The 25,673-nt window shown below is 41.4% G+C and overlaps 1 protein-coding gene across 6 annotated transcripts in view; it reads right to left on the reverse strand.

Moving 5' to 3' along the window:
* Positions 1 to 1,807: 1,807 nt before the first annotated feature.
* tenm4 (teneurin transmembrane protein 4) overlaps positions 1,808 to 25,673 on the reverse strand; it is a 109,824-nt gene continuing 85,958 nt past the window's right edge. For all 6 annotated transcript variants that reach the window (XM_070906343.1, XM_070906342.1, XM_070906338.1 and 3 more), the window contains 7 exons: positions 23,635 to 24,512; positions 19,080 to 19,252; positions 15,883 to 16,118; positions 11,964 to 12,260; positions 9,124 to 10,738; positions 6,855 to 6,997; positions 1,808 to 2,566 (listed from right to left, as the gene is read on the reverse strand). In XM_070906343.1, coding sequence (XP_070762444.1) covers positions 1,808 to 2,566; positions 6,855 to 6,997; positions 9,124 to 10,738; positions 11,964 to 12,260; positions 15,883 to 16,118; positions 19,080 to 19,252; positions 23,635 to 24,512 — 4,101 coding nt within the window. The remainder of the gene's footprint in view (positions 2,567 to 6,854; positions 6,998 to 9,123; positions 10,739 to 11,963; positions 12,261 to 15,882; positions 16,119 to 19,079; positions 19,253 to 23,634; positions 24,513 to 25,673) is intronic.

The following is a 25,673-nucleotide window of genomic DNA, read 5'->3' on the forward strand; positions in this document are numbered from 1 at the left end:
CACAAACAAGTTCATATTGTGATGGAAAAATGATACAAAGTCAAGAGTGTGCAGTGGCTTGGCATAGTTCAAAAAGTACCAGAAGTCAAATCAATGTCACAATTTCCAAAATAGTCTTGACTCCTCTTGGGTTTTCACATAATGACATTTTCAAGTGAGCAGAATTATCCTTTGCAAGTCTCCACTGAGGAGGACACAGACATATGGGAGCTAGAGAATGTGTCCACGTGGGTTATTTCCAAGGTTGGCATGTATAGACGACCTTTAGTCTGTAAACGGGAACTAGTACACCTGCGGGTCTAATGCATTTCAGCCAGCCTTGGGACCAAGTGCAGCCCTATTCTGGAGAATGAAAGCACTTTCGATGCTGACCTGCGGGCAGCCCTTAGGGCAAAGGCAATTTGGATATTTCATCTCACCCACAACACAATGCGAAGCTTATTTATCTCAGCAGCCAATATGTTAATGTAGTATGTGTCACTGATGAGATTGGTTTCTTTAACCATCTTTGAAGTCTCACTTTTAAAAAATATTTTCATCTCGACCTTTATTGGATTGGACATTGTGGTGAGGAATACTGACTTAAGCTCGTTGACAAACAAACACTGCCTTTCATATGCAATTGAGATCAGTAAAACATAGTCAGTCTAATGAAAAAACACAGTAATTGATTTAACTAAACCACCTTTCATAGTTTATTCCATGTGTTGAAACACCCTTAAGTATTGTTCAAGTACAACAATTAACAATAAAAGGGACAATAGTTCACATTTTTTTTTAAATTCACATTTGTTATACTGTTAATTCATATAGCTATTTATAAAACAAAACTAAAATGTAATTCAAAACCATTCCTGTAAAATACCTTTTGATGTTTAATACAGACATTAATTCCACAGTATTTTCTTACAGGATTGGCTCTTCACTATTTTCATAATCGAGTTGTTTGACCACAGTCAAATAAAAAGGAGCATAGAACTATTTATTCTATGTTTTCATTTTCTTCCTTGGAAAAAAAAAAAACTCCAGTTAAAAAATTAAATACGCACAAAATAAAAAAGTGATATCCCTTTGCTGGCTTTACCATACAATTTAAGCTTGATTAAGCAGTTTTACTAATTTTGTAGTTCATAAAGAAGGCCATCAACATGCACAGTCAGGGTGCACTGAAGCCTTCCAAGCTAAGACCACAGATGAGCATCAATCCTCCTCTTAAAAAATTACAAGACATCACACAAATGAAGGTGCTCTGACAAGTTCAGCTGGGGTTTTGATGAAGGGCTCTACTGCCAACAGAAATCTCTCTCATTATTTATGGATGACTGGGGCTATGAGGGTTTCAAGTATAAAAAAGAAGTGATTAAAAGAGAAGGAATCTCCTTGGCTGAGGCGCGGAAAAGGCAGAATGGAGCAAACTTGTGAATAACAATCTGCAAGTCTGGCAGCAGAGTGAGCCAGTGAACATAATGCATTACCAATACTCCTCTTGGATTCCTTTGAACAGAATCACCAAAAGGAACGAGGAAATGGAGTCACAAAAATAAGTCACAGACATCGCAAATTTTCATCCTCTAGCAGCCGCACTTGGAGGGCAAAGACTGTTAAAGAATCTTCAAAAGGAGAAGGGCACTCTTCTATTAATACAGTGCAACTGATTGCAACCATGTTTTTTTCTTTTTTATTGTATTTAAAAACCAAGTTGAGCACAGTCAAAAAAAAAGAAAAAGTGGTCATGTACACAACTGTCTTTGGCAAGAAGTCCCATGTCCTACATCTGAGTCTGTCACTCCAGAGCCTCGTGTTCATGTCACCTTCGGCCCATTTCGCTCTGTCTCATGAAATGAATGTTGTTGACACTGTCTGCCAGCTCAGGGTACTGGTCAACTGAAACCACGTAGTATCCATCGTAGCCCTGCACTTTCCCTGAGCCCAGGAGCTGTTGCTTCTCTCCCTCAGTCCAGGTTCGCGAGCCCTCCTCTCCATCCCTCAGTCTCTGGCGCTCCCGGGCCCAAGCCTGGGCGACAGCTCTCTGCCGGGCCAGCTCCAACACACGAGCTTTCTCCTCGTCCACACTGCTGCCGTAACGCGTATTCAGACACAGTGCGCCATATTGTAGCTGGATGTCAGTAATGCGCCTAGTCCTGCCATTGAGAACAGTGTTGACCTGAGACACGGTCACATTGACACCGGTCTCTAGCGTGCGCCGGCCCACCGTCATGCCAATGAGTGCCAGGTCTCCCTCCACTGAGCCCAGTTTCACAAAGTAGTGGGTGTCCATTCCAGCTATAGTGAAGTGGAGGTCTTGAAGATAGAACGCGTCGTTCAGAACTGCAGCCATGCGACGACCATCTTCATTGGCTAAGCTGATGATGTCAGTGCTGATGCGACCATCTCGGATTGCAAATTTCACCCCCTTGCCGAAGATGGAGCCAACAGAGGCAAAGATCTTCTTGTCCTCTGTCTGAGGACATCCGGCACTTTTGGCTCTGTAGATCTGGCCAAACCGCTCCAGCTTCACAAAGGCCTTCAGCTGCCTCTGAACTTCACACTGAACGCCCAGCAAAGACTGCAAAACAAAGACAATACTGTTTAGTCACACAGCCCCCGCAGCATCTACATAGACAGTAAAATATATTTTCTGTTTCTTCTCTGTGTAAGAAATGGATTTACACAATATCACCCGATTGCTTGTTTGGAGACGTTCTTCTAGATATTCAACAAAAGTTCATATTGCTTCACACCTTGGCTTGAAACCTTTATCCTACTCTGCATGGGGACTAAGCAGCACTGACTGCTTTCAGATGCCCTTGTTTCTTCTGAGATTCATACTGCTTCATTAACACTTCAAACCTTTTAAATTCAATGTAGGGACTACAGAGTATAAGCTATTCTTTTTAATGTTAAAGCTTTTGACTGAATGAGGATGACTCGACACCTTTTGTAATGTTCGTGTATTAATGTGATGGATGAAAAAACATGATCTGGGTCTAACATACACTCTAAAACCTGCAGGAAAGAGAAACAGAACAAAACCGAACATAACTTCCTGGAGGTCTATTGGCGTGGTCTGGAATTGGAGCACCAATGGTGTCATCAAATTCATTTCCATAATAAACTGAAAGGTGTAAAAATAAAAGCTTACAGGTGGTATATAAAATATACCATTGATCCCACATTATTATTTGATTTAACGTCTTTAGTACATTACGTGTATAAATAATGATGTAATCGCTTCACATCCATTATCAATGGAAAACAGCAAATCCATGATGCTTTGAAGCTGTGACTGTATCACACATAGTCAAGGTAGGGGCAGAGGTGTTTGTCAGCAAATACAAATCTTTCTGATCATTTGTGACAGGCATGATATTTTGAAAAAGGGTGAAATTACTGTCTTCTGACAGCCATGCTGTGCCAAATATGAAACAGACATTGGTTGGTGACTAGTGTATATATATTATTCCTTAAGGGATCAAAGCTTTGTATAGATACCACATTCCCTTCAGCCAAAATGAATACTTTGTCCTAATACTACTTGACAAGAGATACTCCTCAGGAAGAAAGAAAGATGTTAAAATGAGGAGAGTGATATGAAATGGAAACTGGCCAACACACAGTGAGACAGTTGCTTGAGCAGCAACAAAAAGGCTCTCAAACATCGTGCCTTCTTGCCATCGCCCAAGATAAGAGGCTGTGAGCGTCCTGAGGAGTTTTTGTCAACCAGTCACAACCAAAGTCCTCCTGACAGTTTCTAATTCTGTTCTCTGTGCCTCTGTTAGAGGGTGGCTGCTGGCTACAGGCTGGGGCATTGGGTGGGGCTGAGGAGTGTGGAGCAGGCTGCAGTGACCAGCATATCTGCCCACTCTTTGACATGACACCTCATCAGATCCTGCATGAAGAAGAAACATATGAGGGGGAGGGGGCAGCTGTGCTGTTGGGCCCCTCGGGAGAGATGGCCTGGGGGGGACACTTCACACCATGCCACTCTATGTTTGTTTACCGTGCCAGCAGTGTGACCCGGTCAGCTGTCCCAGGGGTGGTGGTGGGAAAGGGGGCAATGTCCTCCACTTTACTGAAACAGCCTCATGGGACACTCCCAGAGAGGCATCATTCACAAAGCATGGGGTGCAATCAGCCTCCAGCAAAACCCAGAATGAGAGATCAAGCCTTGTGCAGCACAAACCTCATCTGTCTGGCCCCTCACGGCATTTTTCAATCTGTGTGCGGATTCAGCAGCATGGCGAAATAGGGGCTTAAATAAAAAGAGATAGAAGGCAGGCACACTTTTCTCCTGTATAAAATAAAATGCCAAGTGTACAGGATATACCACATGTAGTTTTAAAGCTATATTTATGCTTCAAAGAAGCCTACATTTAATTAGGCAGGCCTGGCCATCTGCAGTGAGGATCAACATGGCATTTACCAGCTCAGAGTACCATTTTTGAAACAGGAATTCTAGATAAAAATATTACTGCCTCCGCTCGTAAGCGGGGTAAAGACTAATTATCTCAATCTTTCCTTATGTACCATTCACAGTACATACTCCAGAGGTGTGCTGAAGGAAGAGTTCCCTCACAAATATGTGAAAAACCTTCAAATCTAGGCTAACTTGGCTATTTAAAGCCTCAGTTACATGATGTTTATTGATATTACAGTCTATCATGGGTATTCTTGAATATATACTGAAAAGGATGAGTTGATAGATGAAAAAATAGCTTTCAATGATATTATTACTCAAATGGACCAACTTCTATTTAGGGCTTCGGAGTGAAGCAAACATACACAAACTGATTATATATTCTTATGTATGGCTCATTTAATGTTAGCATCTCTATCAAAAGTGCTTCCAAGAAACTGTGATAAAACATGAAAGCAACCTCATACCTCGGCTTGCTGTGGTGGGGTTACCCTCTCTAAAATTACTTTAACCCATAAGAACCCATGGTGACACCAGTGTAACACACACTTCAAAGGCCCCAGAATCGTCCTTATACAGCTTTGTGCTTGATCTCAACTCATTAAGTCCCTAAGCAACATATACGTAACATCCTGGTGTGGTGGTCATGTCACAGTCATGTGACTGTGACAGGTCGGGACCTTTTCAACATGGTGGTGTGACATGTAAACACAAGTGAAGGAAGCAACTCATTTCAAAAAGCCTGTATTTTGATACTAAAGGTAAGTTAAAACCCATTTAACGATTCTAATACTTTAATAGTGTGTCCTGTATACAGTCAACCTGTTTTGACCATATTTCTTGAACAAATTAATACAAAACAATAAAACACCATAAACACCCAATGTAACGTATATGTACCATCGCAGATCTTTGACATTAAGGGGCAGTATAAAAAAACCCCATCAGAAATGTCTTCAGTGTGGTCCACTTGGTCTGTGGTGTATTCCCCATAATTTTCCTTTAAGGGGAAATGGGTCTGGGTTCTTATGGGTTAAAAACCAAAATCTTACCCATCATACAGCAAGTGATTCCCTTAGCTATTCAACTTAAGTCATTTTGAAAAAAGGCTAAAATTGTCTGTTGATAAATTATTTGAAAATGTTGTGTGAGGTCTGAGATGACCGAAAAAAGAATGTTGCATTTATTATTTTTAATCTGGCTGAATCTACTTAGATATTTCCTGTGTTGCAGCTCCTTTGTAGATTTGAGTTAAGTGATTCTTAGTGGAGTGTCAGGCACAAGCAACATGCATGAGTCAGTCCCAGGGGGCTTTGACAGTAACCCTCCCATAGGAGTCTATGCTAGATGAGGACTTAACTAGAATTCCTACCATTATGGTTTTGCACTTCACGTATGACCTGTAAAATAACAGTGTGGATTCAGAAGTGTTTAATTTCCTGTGTAATTGACCATAGTGTGCTGGAATGTCTCGAGTAACACTGGAATTCCTTTCAGGACTTTAAATGCATATTAACCACATTGGAGCACCATTCACATGCTATTTTTGTCAAAAAACACTTGACTGAAAAAAATAATAATACTGTGGGTTATATTGACAGTAAATTTTTATATATTTTCATACAATGTCCCAGGCAGAAAGATTGGGTAAAAAAATCTGAAATTATTGAGGATAGAAATGGAAAACAATAGGCACATGTCTGTGTTTTGAATTCTTATTTTAAAAGATTTAAATTCTTAAGTATTAAAATGAAACTCCAATAGTAGTAGTAGTAGTAGTATTCCAGCACATTTTGAGAATCACTTTTCTCTGTTAATTGTGCCTTGTGGTGTGCCTTCTTATTATGGTTGGTTGGTCAGATCAGAACTCACCGATTTAGATAACCCTGTATTGTATCATCCCAGTAGCCTTTAGGCTTACAAATGTTTTATAACAACAAATACCCACTGTGTTAAGGTAGCAGCCAGAGTGTCACTCAACATGAATGTGGCCTCCTGATGGGTGGCATTCACTAGTCCAGCGGTAACCAAACCCAAGACAACAGTGGCCTCTTCAATAATTCAGGTGAGTTGGAGGCAACTTAAAAGGGCTGATAAACGTGGTAATCAGAGCATGTCTACTACTTCTCAGACCTTGGGTAACGGTGTAAGACTGAGATGAAATCAATGGCCAGTGGTAGAGGGAATGGAGAGTGAATTTCCCTAATGGCAGGACAATTACAAGAGCTGTTTAGCCTGACCCCATTCCCCAAGATGAGGACTAGGGGCAGGGACCTGGCTCACTGGGCTGTGTTTTGGCCTGATAGCTGGCAGCTCCTCTGGGAGTCTGGCTACACAGAGCATGTCTATTTGCTAATGATGTTGGAAAGGAGGGGAGCAGAGGTAGATGAAAGTGATCTGTGGTGAAAGGTGGAATAGGTGAGAGTGACTGGTTTACCTTGGTGCTATCCCACTCCTGTGTCTTGATCTGGGTGCGGACTAACTCGTAGGATGGCTCCATGGATTCTGTGCTCGGTTTGCGATAACCAGGGATGACGTTGTACAGTTGGAAGCCGAAGGTCACCAACCAGCTGTTCACGTCTGCAGAGAAGGGATCAAAACATTGATTTACATATACTGTTTTCTTAATAGACACAATCATTTCTGGCTGCAGAATAACCATAAAAAACACTACAAATTGATTTGTTCAATTTTAACAGTTGACATTCTGCGGTCAAGTGGCTGTCTCCTTCAAATACTCCTCACTCAGTCTGAGCACTTGATTTGTTTGTGAAAGTGGACAAGCTATAATAAACACTCGAGATGGTGGCAATGATTCATGTCCACTCCTGCAGGTGCCACACTAATGACACACAGCTGGGTCCCAGAAACACCAAGTGACATCTGAGAGTGTCTGCTGTGCTGATAATTATATACTGTAATTTCATGTCATTTCAAAGCAGCCGAGAGTTCAACACAAGATATTTTGAAGACTCAGCGGGTTCTTCGGGCAAGAATTTCTTTTCTAATGAGATGCTGAAAAGTGACGTGTCTGGGATTCAAATCCATGCAATCATGATAATATGGTTCGTCAAATAGCCGCCACCAGCGCTGTGGTTATAGGTGCTGCTGCCATCCCCTGTGATAAGTTGTCATTAATTCTGAATATCACAGAGAAGGCTACAGACATGACTGGAAGCAAAGCCTGTTAAATCTGAGCCATTTGTTTCTTGCCCCTTTCATTGTGTTTGTTATGGACGGCAGAATCATTGCGGTGACACTTGGGGGGCAAGTTTGTCACAGATTGGCACTGCCACATTGTGGCACCTGACAAAGCTTTTTTTAAATAAGAATTTGTTTGAGGGCAATGAAAGGACCCTGATAATTTAGTGAAAGGAATGGAAATGTCAGTGCCATCAATCACAATTGTGGCAGACCCACTACAGTATATCTAACAGTCTGCTTAGCATTCAAATGCCAGTCAGCCCTGAATGGTGGACTGCGAAGCTGAATGCTTTTCTGTATGGCAGGCGGAGAAATGGCTTTGTTGAACAGACAGAAGTAAAAGCCCAGACTCCACCTGAACTATTTTCCCTCTTGGCATTGTTTATTGATAAATGAATAAAGGATAAAAGGTGTAAAATGGATTATATCATAGCCAACATACGCATTATCAAGTAAATATAGTGCAGAATGAACATAGAGAATTAAATATTCCAAATCTGGCTGAAGCCGATTGGTGTAACCACAGAGTATTCACCGAGTATCCTTAACAATGTTGTTTTCCTTGCAGCCAGGTTGATACAACTGGCCCTGGCTAAGGTTTCTATGGATCCATTGTGCTCTCCTTCTCCGCTGGGGTGCTTTCACTGCCATTTACCTCCTCCCTACCACAAAGCAACACAAAACGATGTGATATTTCTGGGAAGGGACCTGAGTGTTCAACAACAGAGAGGGCTTTGCTGTACAGCATTGTTCCCTTTGAGCACTTTCAAAACGATAGCCACTGGGCACGCACATGCACGCATACGCACATGCACGCACGCACGCACGCACACACACACACACACACACACACACACACACACACACACACACACACACACACACACACACACACACACACACACCAGAGCAGAAAAACAACCTCAGTGTCCCAGTGAGGAAGCTCTTAAAAACCTCTCTAGCACAGTGCTTTTCAATTTAATTTTGGCAGGGTCTGTTCTTCCATGTGTGGCTTGAATAAAAACACACAAATTTGACAGAAAAATCTGAAATGAGTATTGTTTGCTGAACTGCAAGCAACAGCGGTTTCACACAGGAATGAGGGTTAAGATATGGGGCCCTGTCCTCCCCCTCTGCACATGTTAATTTTAGCACCATAAAAAAAGTTATATGCGTCATTGATTTCTCTGGTGGGACTCACTTAACTTCTGTCGACTGCTATCTATATACAGTTACTTACCTGTGAACAATTCAAATAATTGCTTTGATTATTTTGAGAATGATTACTACTTTACTTTCATTACTACACAAAAAGTATTGCTTTGAGTATCAAATACACACTGCCTGAAATGTGGCCTTGACAAGTTTGTAGCTTGCTACTTTGCGGAGGATGGCAGATTTTTCTATGGACGTTTTGATACTCTAACACATTTTTCCCCCCTTTTCATCTGCAAAGGAGGGTTAATAGGGGAGGGGAACATAGGTCTGTTCAGTGAACTTACCTGTCATGTAGCACTTTATCTCCTCATTGTTGCTGAGAGGATTGTTATTCTTGAACATGTACAAGTTGAATGGCACAATGTGGTTGCTGTTGAGCCGTTTCCAGATCTCATGGTTAGGTGTTGTCCAGCGGCCTGCAAGGACATCATAGTCCCGTTTACCCATGTGGACCAGTTTACTGAGAGGCTCATACAGGCCTCCCTGGTAGCCGATTATGAGCTGGAAGCTGGGGTTGGTGTCAAGGTAAACCTCTCCGAACGCTGTATGGAGGACCTGCTTGATCATGAGGCCTGAGCCACTGAACACAGCCAGAGGGGTGCCTATGTTGTCACAGGCGACATAAAACTCATCCCCGCTGCTTAGCTCCATGGCGAACAGATGTCCCTGTAGGTCATAGTACAATGAAGTGATCTCAGAGCTGGAGTGATTGTACATATGGGTGACCCGAGTGGGGCTGGATAAATCAGCATAGAAGAACTGCAGGTGGTGACCCATGCTGTTTCTGCTGGACACCCTCCTGCCCAGGCCATCGTAACGGTATTTAATGCTCCAACTGCTCACTTTGTTGTACACCTTAACTAGCAGGCCTGCTGAATTGTACTCAAAGTAGTCATTTCCTCGCTGCTTGAGGAAACCGTCCTCATCCATCCTGTACTGGACATCACCCAAGCGAGTAATGCGGTCTCTGATATCATAGCGTAGTGGTGTGAGGCGAGCACTGTTTCCAGGGCTGAGGAGGTGCAAGTTGCCGTTTAGGTCATAGCTGTACCTCCACAGAGGCTTGTCATTGATGGAGACCACTTGGAGTTGACCATCAGCGTCATACTCGTATGTGTAGCGTGTGGTGTTGGCATAAGGCCCAACCTTTAGTTCCTTGGCCACTACTCGCCCCATGTTGTCATATTGCACCATCATCCAGTACATCAGCGAGCGAAAGATCTCATATTGAACCTCCTTCACCCGGCCATAAGCATCAAAGTGTTTGGTGTGGGTCATCACTGCTGTGGTGATAATTTGATTTATGTCATAATAGATTACTCCAAATTTGCCAAACTGCTCTGTTTTGCCAGACACATCATCATAGCGATACAAGTCGATTGGCAGCGGTGTTTCATTGATGACAGCCTGCATGCTAGTGACTCGGAAACTGTTGTCGTAGACATAGTCAAATCTGGCGTTGACCATGCCCTCTTCACTGAATCTGAAAATCTGTCTGTCAATCAGTGGGCCAATCTGACGGTAGCGGATGGTGCAGGTAAAGCCCTCACTCTGCAGGTTGACTGTCTTAAGCATGCCTGCCACCTCGTCATAGGAGAAACCGATGCGTGTGGTGTCATAGAGAATCTCCAGCAGCTTGGCAAGCTTGCCATATTTGTAGATGACCCTGCGGCCTGTGCCCAGGTAGGTGGTCTGCAGCAACTGGCCGTCCTCACTGTAGTCCTGGAGCACTGAAGCGTTACCTTCAGTGGGCCGGTAGGTGTTTCTGTAGTAGCCAATGGAGCGGGATGTCTCTAGGGTCTGACGTGCCACGTTGGGCATGGTCACAGAGGATAGTCGGTCGTTTCTGTCAAATTCAAAGATATACTGCCTCTGGCTGTAGAGCAGCAGTACCATGGACTGTAAAGAGAATAGGGAACAGTCAGAGTAGTCTTTGAGTAATTCAAATACAGTGTAAGATTCATTCATTCAGACATTAAAAGTGTCATTTTGAAGATAATACATTTGCTCTTTGCATAAAAACATTATCACAAAATAAGATTAAAATAGGATATGATTTAAAAAGTAGCCATTACTTTATGTCTAGCACCAGTAATTATAATTACATAAGCATTAAAAAAATACATATACAGTTTATTAGGGTTGTGAGATATGTTAAGATTTTCCAACCGGCGATTGCCGATATATTTGCACAGGCGTATGCGGCTCGCACAGGTTCTCTTGTTTGCCTTCACCTTATCCTCCTACATCTGATCTTTAATGTTAAAATCTAATTTAACTGAAACATTACAGCCTATAGGCTACTCATCTATTCCTTATTTTAGCTACATAATGTGTAGTTTCACAAGTGTAGGCTGAGAATGTACAAGACACTGGTATACCACAAAAGGACAAGCCAAATGTCAAATAACATATTAGGCATGCAAGTCTGATTCAGACCAAATCTTATTTCCATCTTGAAAGTGGAGTTAAGAAATGATTTCACAAACAGGCTCCTTCTTGTTTCTTATATGTGGGATCTCTTGATCTAAACAGTATGTGAGAACAGAATTTTTCACAACTTGGTAAATCTAAAATTTCCATTTGCACCCGTCTTGCAGCAATAAATGATGTCTTTAAGTCAGTTCTAAGGCTGTCACAACAGGCTGGCAGCATCTCAGCACTTAAGAGGATGCTGAAAAACTGACTATAGACTATTAACAAGGTGACTGGCTGCCATTTTCCTATTACATGTCTGAGCCTGAAAATCACAACTCTTCACCTTCTCCTCAACAATCTTGCCTTCAATTAGTGAGTAGAAAGTGACATTTCACTCTGTTCTTCTCATCAGAGCTATTTCAGGTTGGCTTTGCTGTCAAACTATGGTAACAGAGTATAACATCTGCGGTGCAGCAGACAGGTTTTAATTACATTTCAGCTGATATCTGTGCTGGAGCCTGATAATGCAGCACAAACACTGCTGCAGTATTTCAAGTTAACTTTTAACTTCAGTCTAAAATCTCCTGTCAAGGTTCTTACACAAACATACGTCCACAATGTATCTGTACAACATGTCCCTCCCATCTTTTATAAAATTTTCATCTTTAAACCATTTAATCATCCTTACAGCACCGGCAATTCATACCTTCTCAAGGTAAGTGTAGCTCCATGATTTACCATCAGCAAATATCTGGGAGGTGATTCTTCCATTCTGGTCATACTCCATGCGCACAGACATGGTACCTCTTTGGATACCTGCCACGTGCCCGCCCGGGGAATAAGTGACATTGACTCCATTCAGACGACTGCTTGGCGCCCACAGAGTGGGCCGCCCGGCATGGTCATAGTGGATCCGTAACGTAAACTTCCTGTGGTCATCGTAGACCTTTTCTGTCCTGGTGATTCGATCAAAGTCCAGTGACAGCAAGTTCCTGTTATGAACCTATAGGAGAGGAAACAGTGAGTTAGAAACATTCAATTTGACCACAGCAGCTTTACCGAGAGGTAATAAAAATGTTTGGAAGTTTGAAATGATTGAGAGGAATTGGTGCACTGCTCTTCTGAGGTGGAACCTCATGAGGAGAGCTTTAATCAAAAAGTGATTATTTTATGTTCTTCTTTTCACAGCTTTTAATTACAACAGAGGAGCTGTATCTCCGGACTGCAGGAGCTATTGAAGTGATGAAATTATAAGAATTACCATATTTCTTTGTTTGTGTAAAAATTCAGCAGAGTCTTAGTGGGAGTATGCCTATTCATGCAAGAAACATTAGAGCCACATTGATCATTAAATTCATTTTCACTGCTTACTGAAAAGAATTACCAGACGCAGATGACTCTCATTTTATTTAGCCATTTCCGTAAATTGGAAAAGAGGAGAAAAAAATCAATTCTACTCCTGTGTGACTCATAACATTGTTTAAATGACACTTCACATTTTTGTGCCTCTTTTGAATGCATGAGGCTGCACACAGTGACCCTTGGCTTCACTGTGATCAGAGCAGAAAGACACTGCTCTGAAGAGTGTAATCCTTAAGGCCGTGTTCAGGTCAGCACAGAGTCGAACTGGCTGCCAGGCTTTATCTAGGAGGCAGCTTCTGTGCTGCAGCCAAAACGGTTTCTGGCATTAATTAAAACTACCCCCCTGATTCTGTATTATTATCCACATTTTTTTCTTATTAGTGTACATTGTTTCTTTTCAGATGTGCGACCGTTTGGCTTGGTAAAATGCTTGGCAAGGCTTAAAAACATCTAGCTTCTGGCTACTTTCCAGACACATGCCACAGAGCAGGTCACAGGGGGCTTGCTGAGAAGCCTCACTTTCTCAATCTCACGTTGAGAAAAGCATGCTTAGGTCTCTCATCTGTGAAGGGACAATTACACCAGACGCAATTAATGTCACTGATACCTAATTGAGAGGATTACTTTACACTAAAAGCAACAGATTCACAAGGAACAGGATTCCATGAAGGTTTGGGGCGGCACAAGCAATTTGAGCCCCAAGACCGATGGCGCTCCAATGGTCAAGGAATAACAACAGGGGGGTCCACATTAATTATCTTCTCTTTTACTTTCACTTACTGTCATAACAAGTGTCAGACTGCACTGACAAAAGTGAAACTACTACAGCATTTAGACAGAGATGTGTTAAACTACCTAGATTCTTAAAGATAACTGCCTGGATATCACAGACGGAGACCCCTCCTGCTCCGGCATGTCCTGAAACACTGGACGCAGTGTTTCAGACTCTTCCATAGGCAGCAGAGGCCTGCTGTCTGTCCAAAAAGATTGTATTGTGATAGCTTCCATTAGGAAACTTCCAACTCAACAGGTTGGAAAAAACCTCTTACAGCAAGAGATCCCAAGATCCCATGAGAATGGAAACCCACTCAAGAGGAATTATTTTAAATTGGACATTGCCTCTTAGAGGAAATTCTCAAAGAAAGTAGATGTGTAGAAACAGAAAAGACACTATTACACTACATTAGACATACAATGTTACATTTGAAACTGTCCTCAACATAAAACATTACAGCAACATCTGATCCCTCAATCAATATCAATGACTTTTGTGTCAAATGACAATCTCAATCTGTCATTTCACCAGTGAAAATGCCTTTCATCGGTTCTCATGATTAATTCAACAACGACCCTGTTTTCTTCAATAACATCCGTTACGTTTATTGTCACATTGCAATCAAAGAAAACAAATTCTATCTTTATTTTTTTTTCTGACTCGTATCTCTTTTGTACAAACAGCCCTATATTTTAAGACACTATGATGATACTAAAATGCTAATACAGAGACATTCCTATTTTTATTTCCACTTTGAAGTGATTGAGGATTCTTGCTATTGCAGAGAGGCAGCCATAAGGTTTCTCTCATTACTGTACATTTACAAACAACTCAACTAAGAGGATGATTTGTTTCCATGTAAAGAAACAGAGTGACTGTGCCTTGGCAACATAAATCATGAACATTGTGGGTGGCTGGGATGGGTGAGTCCAAGTGGCACATGTCACTGTGGAAGGGGTAAACTGAGAAGCATCAGTGACCCGTTTAACCTTAGGACATGAAAAGCACATTACAACAAACACGTGTGTGTAACAAATACAGTCTAAGAAACAAACTTGAACACAGACAGCAACAACCCAAACACTTTTTCTTTTCTCCGTCATCTTCGCTCATTCCTTGGCACAACAAAGACGTGAAGTCAGAGCTACACAGTTGCCTCTCTTGCTCCGTTTCTCATGCATTCCTCTATTCTCTGTTCTGTACCCCCCCCTCAGTGCACTGCCACACACTCATCCAGCCACCCACGTAATATCACTTGACACGCCACTCAAGGTCGTTCAATGATTCCAGCTCTGTTCATCCCCTCTGTTCTTGCCATTAGGCTGCTCCCATTTCCTATCTCACCCCTGGGGCCATTGTCTGTAACATACATTAGAAGCTTTCACTTCCAAAGGGGCGGCAGGGCCATTAAATGAACAGCCAATGATAGACAAAGTGGCACCTCCCTATTAGCTGTGTCACCTCGCAGAGAATGTGGAAGACAACTTAACCAAAGTTGTTATTTGCCTTAAAAAGCCAAGAAAAACAATACCAGCCAATCAATCAGGATACATTTTTATAGGTGCTCCCTGTGTTAATAGTAATTTCCAATGGGTCATTCTAGATGCTCTATGGTCAAACACTGGGTGTTTATCTCATTATGAAAAGGGGCCTGTTGGTATTCTGTGTCACCTCTACAAGGTTAGCTTGCTGAGGCCATTTACCCAATCACATATCTCTCTGAGTCAAATGTATTTAGTCTACTTAGGTCACATTCAGACCAAAAATAGACTTGCGTTAAAAAATGGAGGGGGTTGATGTGGGTGTGCTGCTACAGGTATGGGTGAGAAGATCACATATGATCCAGGTTTTGAGTTGGGTTTGAGTAACACATCCTTAAGTCTGAAGGCCTATCAAATCCAAAAACACTGTACAGGAATTTATAGCTATGAGGCACGCTTTTTCAGCTCTGGAAAGTTATTACAGTGCCAATCATTTTCTGCTCTGTGTCAATGATTGCAAGATAAACAACAGCATTACACTGTTCATGTTACAATGTAGTCTACAAGGAATGTGTGCATTTAAGTGAGTGGCCAGTACAGTGAGTTGCCTGATGATGTTGCACTGCAGTTTGGCAAAGGTTGAGCCAGGTTAATTCTTTTTTCCAAGCGATCCTGCGTTTTGGACACCACTATGCCAATGATGTGGTCGAGCCTCTTGGGCTTTTTGACACAGTGCTAATGTGGGTCTGAACGTAGCCCTCTTCCAGTGAACAGGGGTGCTATCTGTTAGCCTACACCTCAGACTCACCCTGAGGAATGCAGAAGTCTTTCAGTCAAAGCTAAATTGCACAGTGAGTGCAGTCATATAAAGGAGGTAGCTGTAATTCAATGCCATTTTGAGCGAGATAGACATTTTCCTCACTCCCATCCATCCTTTAACAGTCACCTTGGGGGCCTTTTTAAGTATGTTTCAGCACAAGTTACTTTTATCAAGGTGGCATGCTTACCCTTAATCTGCGTCCATACACAGTGACCTGGCCACGAGCCTGCTCCTTCCTCTGTCTCCACTCCACCAGGTTAAGGCCATTGTCGATTGCCAGGGTTACGTTCCTCTTGCTGACTGTGGGGTTGACTGTGCCGGCCAGCAGGTGGGGCTCTGTGTGCAAAGACACCTCCATGCCATTGGCCAACACTAGCCGCAGCGAGCCATCCAGACCAATGAAATAGCTGTTCCGAACTTGATCTGAGGATGTAGAGGGGGCATAGGGGAAAACGATTATGATTAGGATTAGAAGAAGAGAAACAATCAGAGCTTCTTGAAGCTGATGTAAGAGGACTAAATCTAATATTCATCTCAGTGAGACACAAACACAATGACCTAAAATGGCAGCTCAGCAAAAAGAAAGCCTTTAGCAGCAGTATTTAACTGAACCTCTGCGATAATGTTGGGTCTGTGACAACGAAGATCAATAGTGAGAGGTTTCACAGCGCCAGTAAAGTAAAATTTTACAGCTGTTGCAGCAGCCTCGAGGATATAGGGGGAAAGAAAACTATCAAAGCTGCTAGCTTGCCTCTGGCCACAGGGAAGGCAGGGTGAACACGAACACACACACACACCACACACACACACACACACACACACACACACACACACACATACACATTCACAAGGGATAAATCTGAGCCTGTCTGTTACTGTCCCTAGGTGACGACAGCCTGTGTTCCAGCTCCAGACCAGTGACTAATGTTTCCACTGAGCATCTAATGTACATTCATCAGAGAGTGCCTCCTTCTTGCCTCCTGTCAGTAGACTGACAGGGACCAGGATGAATATTATTCTCATTAAGAACAGAGGAAAATTAATGGCTTGTCAAACACTACATTAATTAGTTGACTTCATTGAACAGAAAAAAAAAATCAAAACATACACTGTAATTTCCTCGTGTTGACATGTCATGTTAAAGTGGCTGTGACGATTTCGTTATTTTGCACAGAAAACAACAATAAAGTTTTGAATCATTTTCTTTTGCACAGGACGTGTTGTGCTGCTGACACAAGAGAAATGGGCAGAGGAGTCAGGGCTGACCTTGCACTGGCCCTTACCTCTCTCCATCATACAGACACTTCAGGGGATGACCAAAGGCCTCTGGGGCAGACCCTACCAAAAGGAGGCCTCCGAGACCAGATGAAGCTGGAAATATTGCTGAATTGGGGAGTTCACGCTAATGCATGCATGCAGTTCAGCAGGGGAGGTATCTGCCTCTCGCTGACATTTAAGGGGGCTGTAGTCTGCTTAAAACTAAATAAATAATGACAGTATACCTGACCATCATGCTGAGGCTCACCATTTTCAGTTATTAATTGGAGGATGTTTTTGTTTTTGTTGAAGAATAAAAATACCATGAGCCTAAACACAATTAAATAATACAGTTAGTTATAATTTATGGCTTGACTCAGTTATATTACTAATAATATTAAGTATTAGTTATTATTGAGCAAGTTAGTAACTACTCTACATAGTGGCTAATATGTACAAAGTGTAATGTGTTTACATTATTTCACACTTGAATCTCTATTTTCATGACTATTTTTATTTATTTTATTTTTAACTCTGTATTTCAAGCAGACTACAGTCCCCTTATATACAGTATATTCAAATTTGACAAGTGTATATTTGGTACTTTCATATTTGATATATTTTTATCTCTTGATGACTCTTTGAAGAGAATTTCAATAAAGCTTCCTTAAATCTTAAAGTTATCAGCTTCACATAATGACAACACGATTAACAACCCTGAGGTGTGTTGAAGCTTGCCCAGAAGAGGACAAAGACACATCCAGATGACCAGAAAGGAATCTTGAAGGTGGTGCACTCATGTGTTATGTGATCACCCAGTTGCAAGCTTACAAAGCAGACAATAGTGAATTAATTAACAGCAGAGATCCTGGCGCCACTCTTCTCACGAGCAGATGTCTAAGACAAGGTCACAACGCAGAGGTGACCAGTCCATTGAGCAACAGTGAGAAACCAGAGATTGTCATCTTCTGTTTCAGACACAGCTTTGCAGCGAGTCAGTAGGACCAGAGGGTGGAGGACACGTTCAAATGTTAGAGGGGGAGAGGGAGTGGGTGGGGCAGAAGTTCAAAGCTATCAACGCATAACCAATGAAGCAATTGGTCAGGTTCAAAACTGGATATCAGAATGCCTAAATAGGTAACACAAATCAGGTGGACTAAGCCACAACATCAGTCCGCCCTCTGTCTGCATCTATCTCACTAAAAACTTGAAGGATCTCATATGGGCCTCCAGCATTGTGCTTTATGAATTGTGTTTTATGACAGAAAGTCAATATATGTTTCCACTCTGGTAAATGGGAGTTGCACTACACATTTTATTAAAACAAAAAAAAACAAAAAACAAATACTACTACAGATAAGCTCTGTAATTGATAAGTAGTGAGACATTACGTCTTCATTTAAAGGTCATCTCACCCAAATTACAAAAAAACATTATTTTTAATTAACCCCTCGATATTTCCATGCAGATAGTTTTGGTTTTATGGGTCCAGGTTTTTATATATTTGTATCTGAAATGTCTGGCTCCACCTCCAGTGCAGTAAGACAGAATGAAAATTAGTTTAAGCTATGAAATTTGAAAAAGTCAACAGTTTTGTATCTGACCATCTGTCTTAGTTATTATGGATAATTTGCAGACTTTCAACGGTTTTCATTAAAACTACTGTCTGAGTAGTCCCAGTTAAAACTGTTGGTTAGCCCACACATCTGACAAGGAGCTATTGGCCTCACACAGCTTCCACAATCACAAGAGCAAACAAACCCCTTCACCGTGATAAGGCGGGGATTCTGAGCTTGTTTAACTTTTTTCTCAAATGTGAACACTGCAATTGAAATGTTCATTGATAGCAAAACAATGGCAAATAGAATATAATATGTCTATTAGCCTATAGAAATACTTGATCTATTTATCTAAATAAATAAAAATAAAAGTGTGCAAATTCACCATGGGAAGATCCTCTTTATGATATTTACAGCACCTGATATAAACTTTACACTATAGATATGTACCAGAAAAAAAAAAAGGTTTTGTTGTTGAAGTAAAGTTAAAGCTTTTGGCATATCCACTGACACAAAATACCTAAAAAATCACCTGCTCCACTTGTGAGCTACAGTAAAAGACACTCACCCTGCATGAGTGTGTAGAAGGTGCCAGAGGCTGACAGGTTGGTGGTGACGGTGATATCCTCTTTGTTGGAGCCCTCTGTCTGGATGCGGACTGAGCTGTCGGCGTCTGTACGGTAGCTGCTCACTCGGCCCGTGGGGTAAGTGACGTTAGTCAGACGCCCGTAACTGTCATATCTACAAAGAAATACAATGATGTGAGTCAAAGAAAGGCAAAGAGGGGCATGTCATCTGATACTGTGTATAAACAGTAACTACAGCTGAATCATAAACAGTGCTGTGGCATGAAAGATTTACTGAGCCCTGTTGAGATTTGTTAAATCATAAGGAAGCAATCATATTCATAAATGCAGGTCAGGTATGCATAAATGTATGTAGGTACATAAATGTGAGTAATGAGTTGCACTGTCATCTCAGATTCACTGTGATTATGACATAAACTGTACTAGTGGTAATTACAAGTAGGAATTGGGAGGGTTTTTTTGAGTCTGATGTTTCCCTCTTGGTGTCACAAATTGTGGAAATGTGTCAACACAGGCAGTAAACACAGCAGCAAATCCATCAATATTGGCAGCCTGAGGTAATAAAACTATCAGCTTTAATCACTGAAGCACAATCAACACAACTTCTAAAAAGTGTGCAATGTCTGCTGCAGTTTGCTATTCATGAATTGAGAGTGGGTACACCAACGAGTTAAACAAGTTTGCACTATTCTAGCTCGTCCAATAGCTATTGATATAATATATAACATTTATAATATAAATGCTACTCAGTTTATGAGTAACCTTCAAAGGATGAAAGCACACAATAGAAAAAAAATCACTACTATTAACAAGGAAAAACTGTCATGGCCAGGATGAGAAAGCACACACCTTTTCGCATTTGGAAAACTGCTTATTAGCTTGAAAGATTAGTGATGTCACCTAATCTCATTATACAGTCTATGAAACAGGAGCACTGAGGTGCGACTCCTTGGAGAAATGCAGCATCTCCCTAGCCTACAAATCAGTCAGTTCATCACATACAGGAACATGAGTGGCCAGACTGTTTCATTTTGGAGAGCACATCAGCATAGAACAATTTGAAATCTTTCAGATTGCCAGTGTTCCAGAATAAGAGTGAGTGAACGGTACATTACTTAGAATGAAGACTTTTATCCGTGCACTGAATACAGATTGGAACGCCCTCTTCAATGTTGCTGCCTGCCATAATAAAGCCTCTAATAAATGAGATGGCGGGTGCTGGTTTACGGATATTTCCTCAGCGCTGCCATCTCAAATATCCAATATGGAAAGGAAGAGTGGGAGAGGAATCATCTCCCAGAGATAAATGTTATCTGATCTCAACTGTACTAGGGACTCGGATTCATAGATGCATTTCAACCCAAGTCTGCCACTTCAGGAAATGCTAAATAGCAGAGTAATTTATATCTAAAGCACTTGATTTCTTTTGATACTGCACATATTTTATCAGCAAGATATTCTCCCTGTGTTCATCACACAATCAAAGCTTTTGCAGTGAAAGCACTAGACGTTACCTGTGCTGTACCACTTTTAACTGTTCAATTCATTGGACAAAGAGAGTGTTCCTGTTTGCCTTCACCTTTGCACAAAAGTCCACAGAGTCCACAAGACAGAAATCTCATTCTAGACCGAAGCTGCATGCCCCAGCTTGATCGCTGACCCAAACTCTCTCCATCTCTATTAGGGCCTTGAGCTAGAGCCATTCCTCGGGCTTCACCGCTGAGCTCTAATGGCTCTTGCCTCCTTCAACCCAGCTGCCTATTAGCTTGCTTTCTATGGACCAGAGGGGCATGCGGGGGCAGGGTGCTCAAGAAGGAGAGGACTGCTTTCCCCTTGGATGGCCAAAAGTCCATTCGGATCGCATCACCTCTGTGTCACATGCTAGCTCTATGACCTTTCACGCTGGGGCCCAACAATAGACCGGACACTTCATATCAGCGTCCCCTCCAGCATACCTAACCTCAGTTTTATGCAGAGTTATTCTCAAATTTTCACTTCCTCTTGCTGCCTGAGAATTTCAGATGATATAAGGGCAACAGCCACGTGACTGCTTCAACTTCATTAACAGTTGTTTTACATAATTTAGCTGTTATTGATGTATTAAATCAACCTAATAACATTTGCTTGAACCCAGGGGCTGCAGCACATTTGTTACTAAATAGAAGCATTACTGCCCTGTTAATTGGAGGCTAAGAGAACAATTAGGCATCCTTCAGAACGCTACATGATTTAACAGATTTACAGTAACCCTAAAGCATAAGCACTTATCATTACAACAGAAACACTAGGAGGTTAACAGAGCATCTGCGTATACAGTAAATGTCAGACCAGATGAGGTTGCCAAGGGTTACAACAGAAAGACCGTGTAGCAGATGTCTTTTGTTCTCAAGTTAGTCCTTCGTGCTTTGTTTCTGCATCCATCCAAATTAATTTCAATCCATAGGCTATAGGACTAAGCACACATTAATTAATATAGGTAAAATGTTTAGCAGTGCACTTTGTTGAGCAGAGATAAATGGAGGTTCCTTTTCAATTCTGATGGTAGCTAATTATGGTTTTGACCCTCAGGTGATGGAGTGACCTTCAAAGCTAATTATTCAAGAAAAACAAACACTCTTTATTGGGTCTAAATGAAATATGGACGATCTGGCTGGCCTGTAGGTAAATATGAAGTCATTGTTTAATTTGAAAGAGAAAAACAGGAAATGAAATAATTCCTTTACTTCGTTTAATCCTTAACATATTTCTAAATACATAATCATGTTTTGAAGCAGGATGGAGAGTATTTTGTACTCTCTGCCAACATGCATGTAAAAAAGACACAAACAAGTGATGGCTCCATATTTCTTTTTTTTGTGAGTAGGTAACAATGTATCTTTATTTTGTCCCACAGTAAATGGTGGGAAACTGCCCTCATGCAATATACTGAATGTACTACAGGCTTAAACACTATTTTCACACTTCCCATGTCCCATTTATGACATTTAAATAATAGTTCCAGAAGAATTTCATGACGATACAATCATCTTCATTTTAAAAGATTCTGTTGTTTTGTTTATTATTGATTGCAGGCATTTTTGATTAAAAAGAACAAAATGAGGTATTGATTTTCTTGTTTTACATGAGTTGTCTGCTGTAAGTCAGTGTAATTACACTGAACATTAATTTGATTATTTTATATGTTTTTTTATATGTTCAAGCTGACAATGAGTTTGCGAACATAAACAATGATCCAATTCTAGAACAATAATAATAATAGTGTACATGTCACTTCCACATTGACTGATGTTATAAACAATACATGTTTAATTCAAACATCTTGAAAACACTGTACTTATTTTCTATGTTCTTAAGTATAGGTGAGACTTCTTCTTAGCGTGTCCAGTCCACACACAAAGTATATCTTGTACAGCCAGAGCTGCACACAGTATTTTCCTCTGTCATTGTGAGACAGAAGAGCTGAATTGTTTGTATTACATCTTAAAAAAGCCATTTGTGTCACTGGTGTTATAATATCTCTGTCCTTTCTTTACATTACTAGGGAAGAGTATTCTCAAACCTCATATTAACAGCCATGTTACAGAAAGTAAGAGAGAAATAATTCAGAATTCCAACCACCCACTGGATTTGTTGAAGCCGTAGGCAATTCACTCTACCTTGAGAAACGCCTATGCAACCATCTCAAATGACGACCAAATCAAACACAGGTGATAAATGTCTCCTCAGATTAAACAGAGCGTCTGATTATGTGTCAGAGTGCTATATTCCTCCAGTGAGGTGTAACAGATGTCTGACCAGCCAATCTGCTTAATCACACTTTTTGGAATGACATCCAGTTAGCACAGTATCCCTTGGTGCAGTATATTAAGCTAAGGGACAGATTGCTCCATAGAAGAACATGAAATCCTAAGATCCAGTGCTGAAGCACGTGGGAGTGTTTTCAATTGTTCCCTCACAATGTGTGGTTTGCCTCAATCAATTACTACCTCTGGCTATTCTATTATACTTATATTGCTGGGCCTTGTCGCGGTCCAACCCGTGGAATGTGCTTGCCAGCAGATACGCAGTATGTTGTTCCTATACCTTTGACTCCAAACAAGCAATGGTCTGCAGTCTGTCACTGCAAGCAAGGGTGCAGATGAGTAACATATCATCCAGTAATCCTATTTGGTATGATAACAGCAAATAGGATTACACCCATACTTCCACAGGTCTTGTATTCTGAGTGACATAGACATCAAGGCATAAGAAGGTAGCTCATGTGCCAAAATACTGAACTCAGATGTCAAAGAGCTCTTCAACTCTGAACATTAACTCACTAAAGCATCTTAGCATTTAGTGCTACCACAAATACAGAGCTTCCAGTTCAAATATTCCAGCTTGTTGCTGAAAACTGTATATATTGAAGAGATTTAACAGATATATTTAGTTGCTCTCTGGGGCGAAGCAGTAATCTATAATCAGCTCAACTGGGATCCACACTCTGGGTATAAGGATTATAAAGGTGTTTTAGAAATATTTCTTAATATTACTTACTCAAAGAAGGTTGTCCATCCATTTTCATTCGTCTTAGTTGCTAGAAGTCCTGAGCTGCCATGGTAGGTCATTACAGCAAGTTCTTGACCCTGGGCAGCTACAGTTTTAAGGGCATTGTTGGTGCCAATGGTGAACCAGAATGTCTGTCCATCGGGGACCATCAGCCACAGAGGCATTCCTGTTGTGTCTCGTCGGATGATCACTGTGTTTTTGTTCTTATCAGTAAGGCTGCTCAGATCTCCTGCTCCTGTGTACGTCAGATTGTAGAGGTGGTCTCCTGTAGTCAGACTTTGCGTGAAAATGTGGCTGCCGTTGGAGTCAAACAGATAGAGTTCATCATTAATGGGAGAGGACACCTCATACATGCTGAGGGGATTCAGATAGGGCTTGTTTTTGCGCACATAGCGAATGCGAATGTTGCCCAGATCTGCAATATAAAGCTCTCCATCTGGACACACTGCCAGAGAAGAGGGTGCATTCAGCTTAGCATCCTTGGCATAGCCTTCATCTCCAGAGTAACAATCACAGTTGGCATCATTCTTGCAGTCACAGCCACTTGGTGCCCCTGCAACCAGGGAGATCTCTCCATTGGTGGACACCTGTCGTACTCTGTTTATTTTCTTTTCATCTGACTCAGCGATGTACAAAATGCCATTGTGGGACACAGCTAGGGCGTTGGCAGATTCCAGGGTGGCATGGATGGCCACTTTGCTCATGAGGAAATGGTCAATCCCAGGTACTTGGCAGTGCATGGGCCGGCCTGCTACAATACGGACTTGATGGTTTTCTGAGATCTGGAGTACTACGTTATTGTCCAGGACGTAGAGGGAGTTGTCCATGGGACTCACTGCCAGGTCTGTGGGCCACTCAAGACGCACCTAAGAGGAAAAAACACACCAAGAATATCAGACTCAGGTCACAAAAAACAGACCATACTCTTATTGATCCACACATTTTTCACTTTATCACAGGGAAACAGTCCCTCAAGGGAAGAATCATTGAAAACTGCTTACAAAAAAGATAGGCTGCTGTGAAAAAGGTGGGCTATCTCATAGCTTACGCTGGAAGCAAAAACATTTTTTGAAACGATTTATTATCTGATAAGGAGGAGAATAACTGCCTGTGTACTGTTAAAAGCAGAAACACAAAGATGCGCTTTTTAAGATCAAAGATGATAACAATAGTGGTAAGGAAGGGCAGAACGGGGAGAGATCATTCAAATGATCAGATTAACAGAAAAAAGCTCACTGCAATTGATCATGAGAACTCTGGACACTTAAGAACTGGGCTTCTGCATCCGTCACCTCTACTGAGCGGCTGTTTTTCCTTGCTTTGGGTTATTAATTTTGTAATGACATAAGATTGCATGAGTCCTTGAAAAGAAACTGGAGCACACTTACCGAATGAAAGCCTAGCCTGCCCCTGGCCTCCTAAATTATGACGTATTGTTCTGCTAACAATGTATCAGGCTTTTAACAAATTGGAATGATTGGATTCATCCAATTTACCGGTCTCCCTCTCACTTATGATCCCAGGGGGATCTCTTAGGAACATAATATGAAGTGCCATATTTCACTGGAAGCCTTGGAGTACCAACAAAGAAGACTGATTAAAACCTGGACCAAAATACAAGGACAGGTTCCGGTTTTAGGCAACCTATTAGATGAGACCTACAACTGGGAAATGCGAAGGTGAATGACTTCATGTAGCTGTTAGTATGGTTGACTAATTTGTCATAATGACCTGGAAATGCAAACTGCATAAACCTTGAAAGCAAATTGAAAGAAATTTCCTGAGCATCAGGTCATGGGTACTTTAATATGAAATAAACTGTGACCTTGACCACCATGTCATACGCTTACTCTCAATTTACTTACATGTTTTGAAAAACAAAAATTGTTTACCTTACATAAGCCAAGTGAGTACACCTAGGCAACATGTTGGGTTCATTGTGTGAGTGTGTATCACTGTAAAAAGTGGGCAATAGATATGCTATTAGCCCTTGAAGTGGGCATCTACCTATCGTCTGTGGTTAGACA

This window comes from Enoplosus armatus, chromosome 5 (genome assembly GCF_043641665.1).
Source record: "Enoplosus armatus isolate fEnoArm2 chromosome 5, fEnoArm2.hap1, whole genome shotgun sequence".
Classification (NCBI taxonomy): domain Eukaryota; kingdom Metazoa; phylum Chordata; class Actinopteri; order Centrarchiformes; family Enoplosidae; genus Enoplosus; species Enoplosus armatus.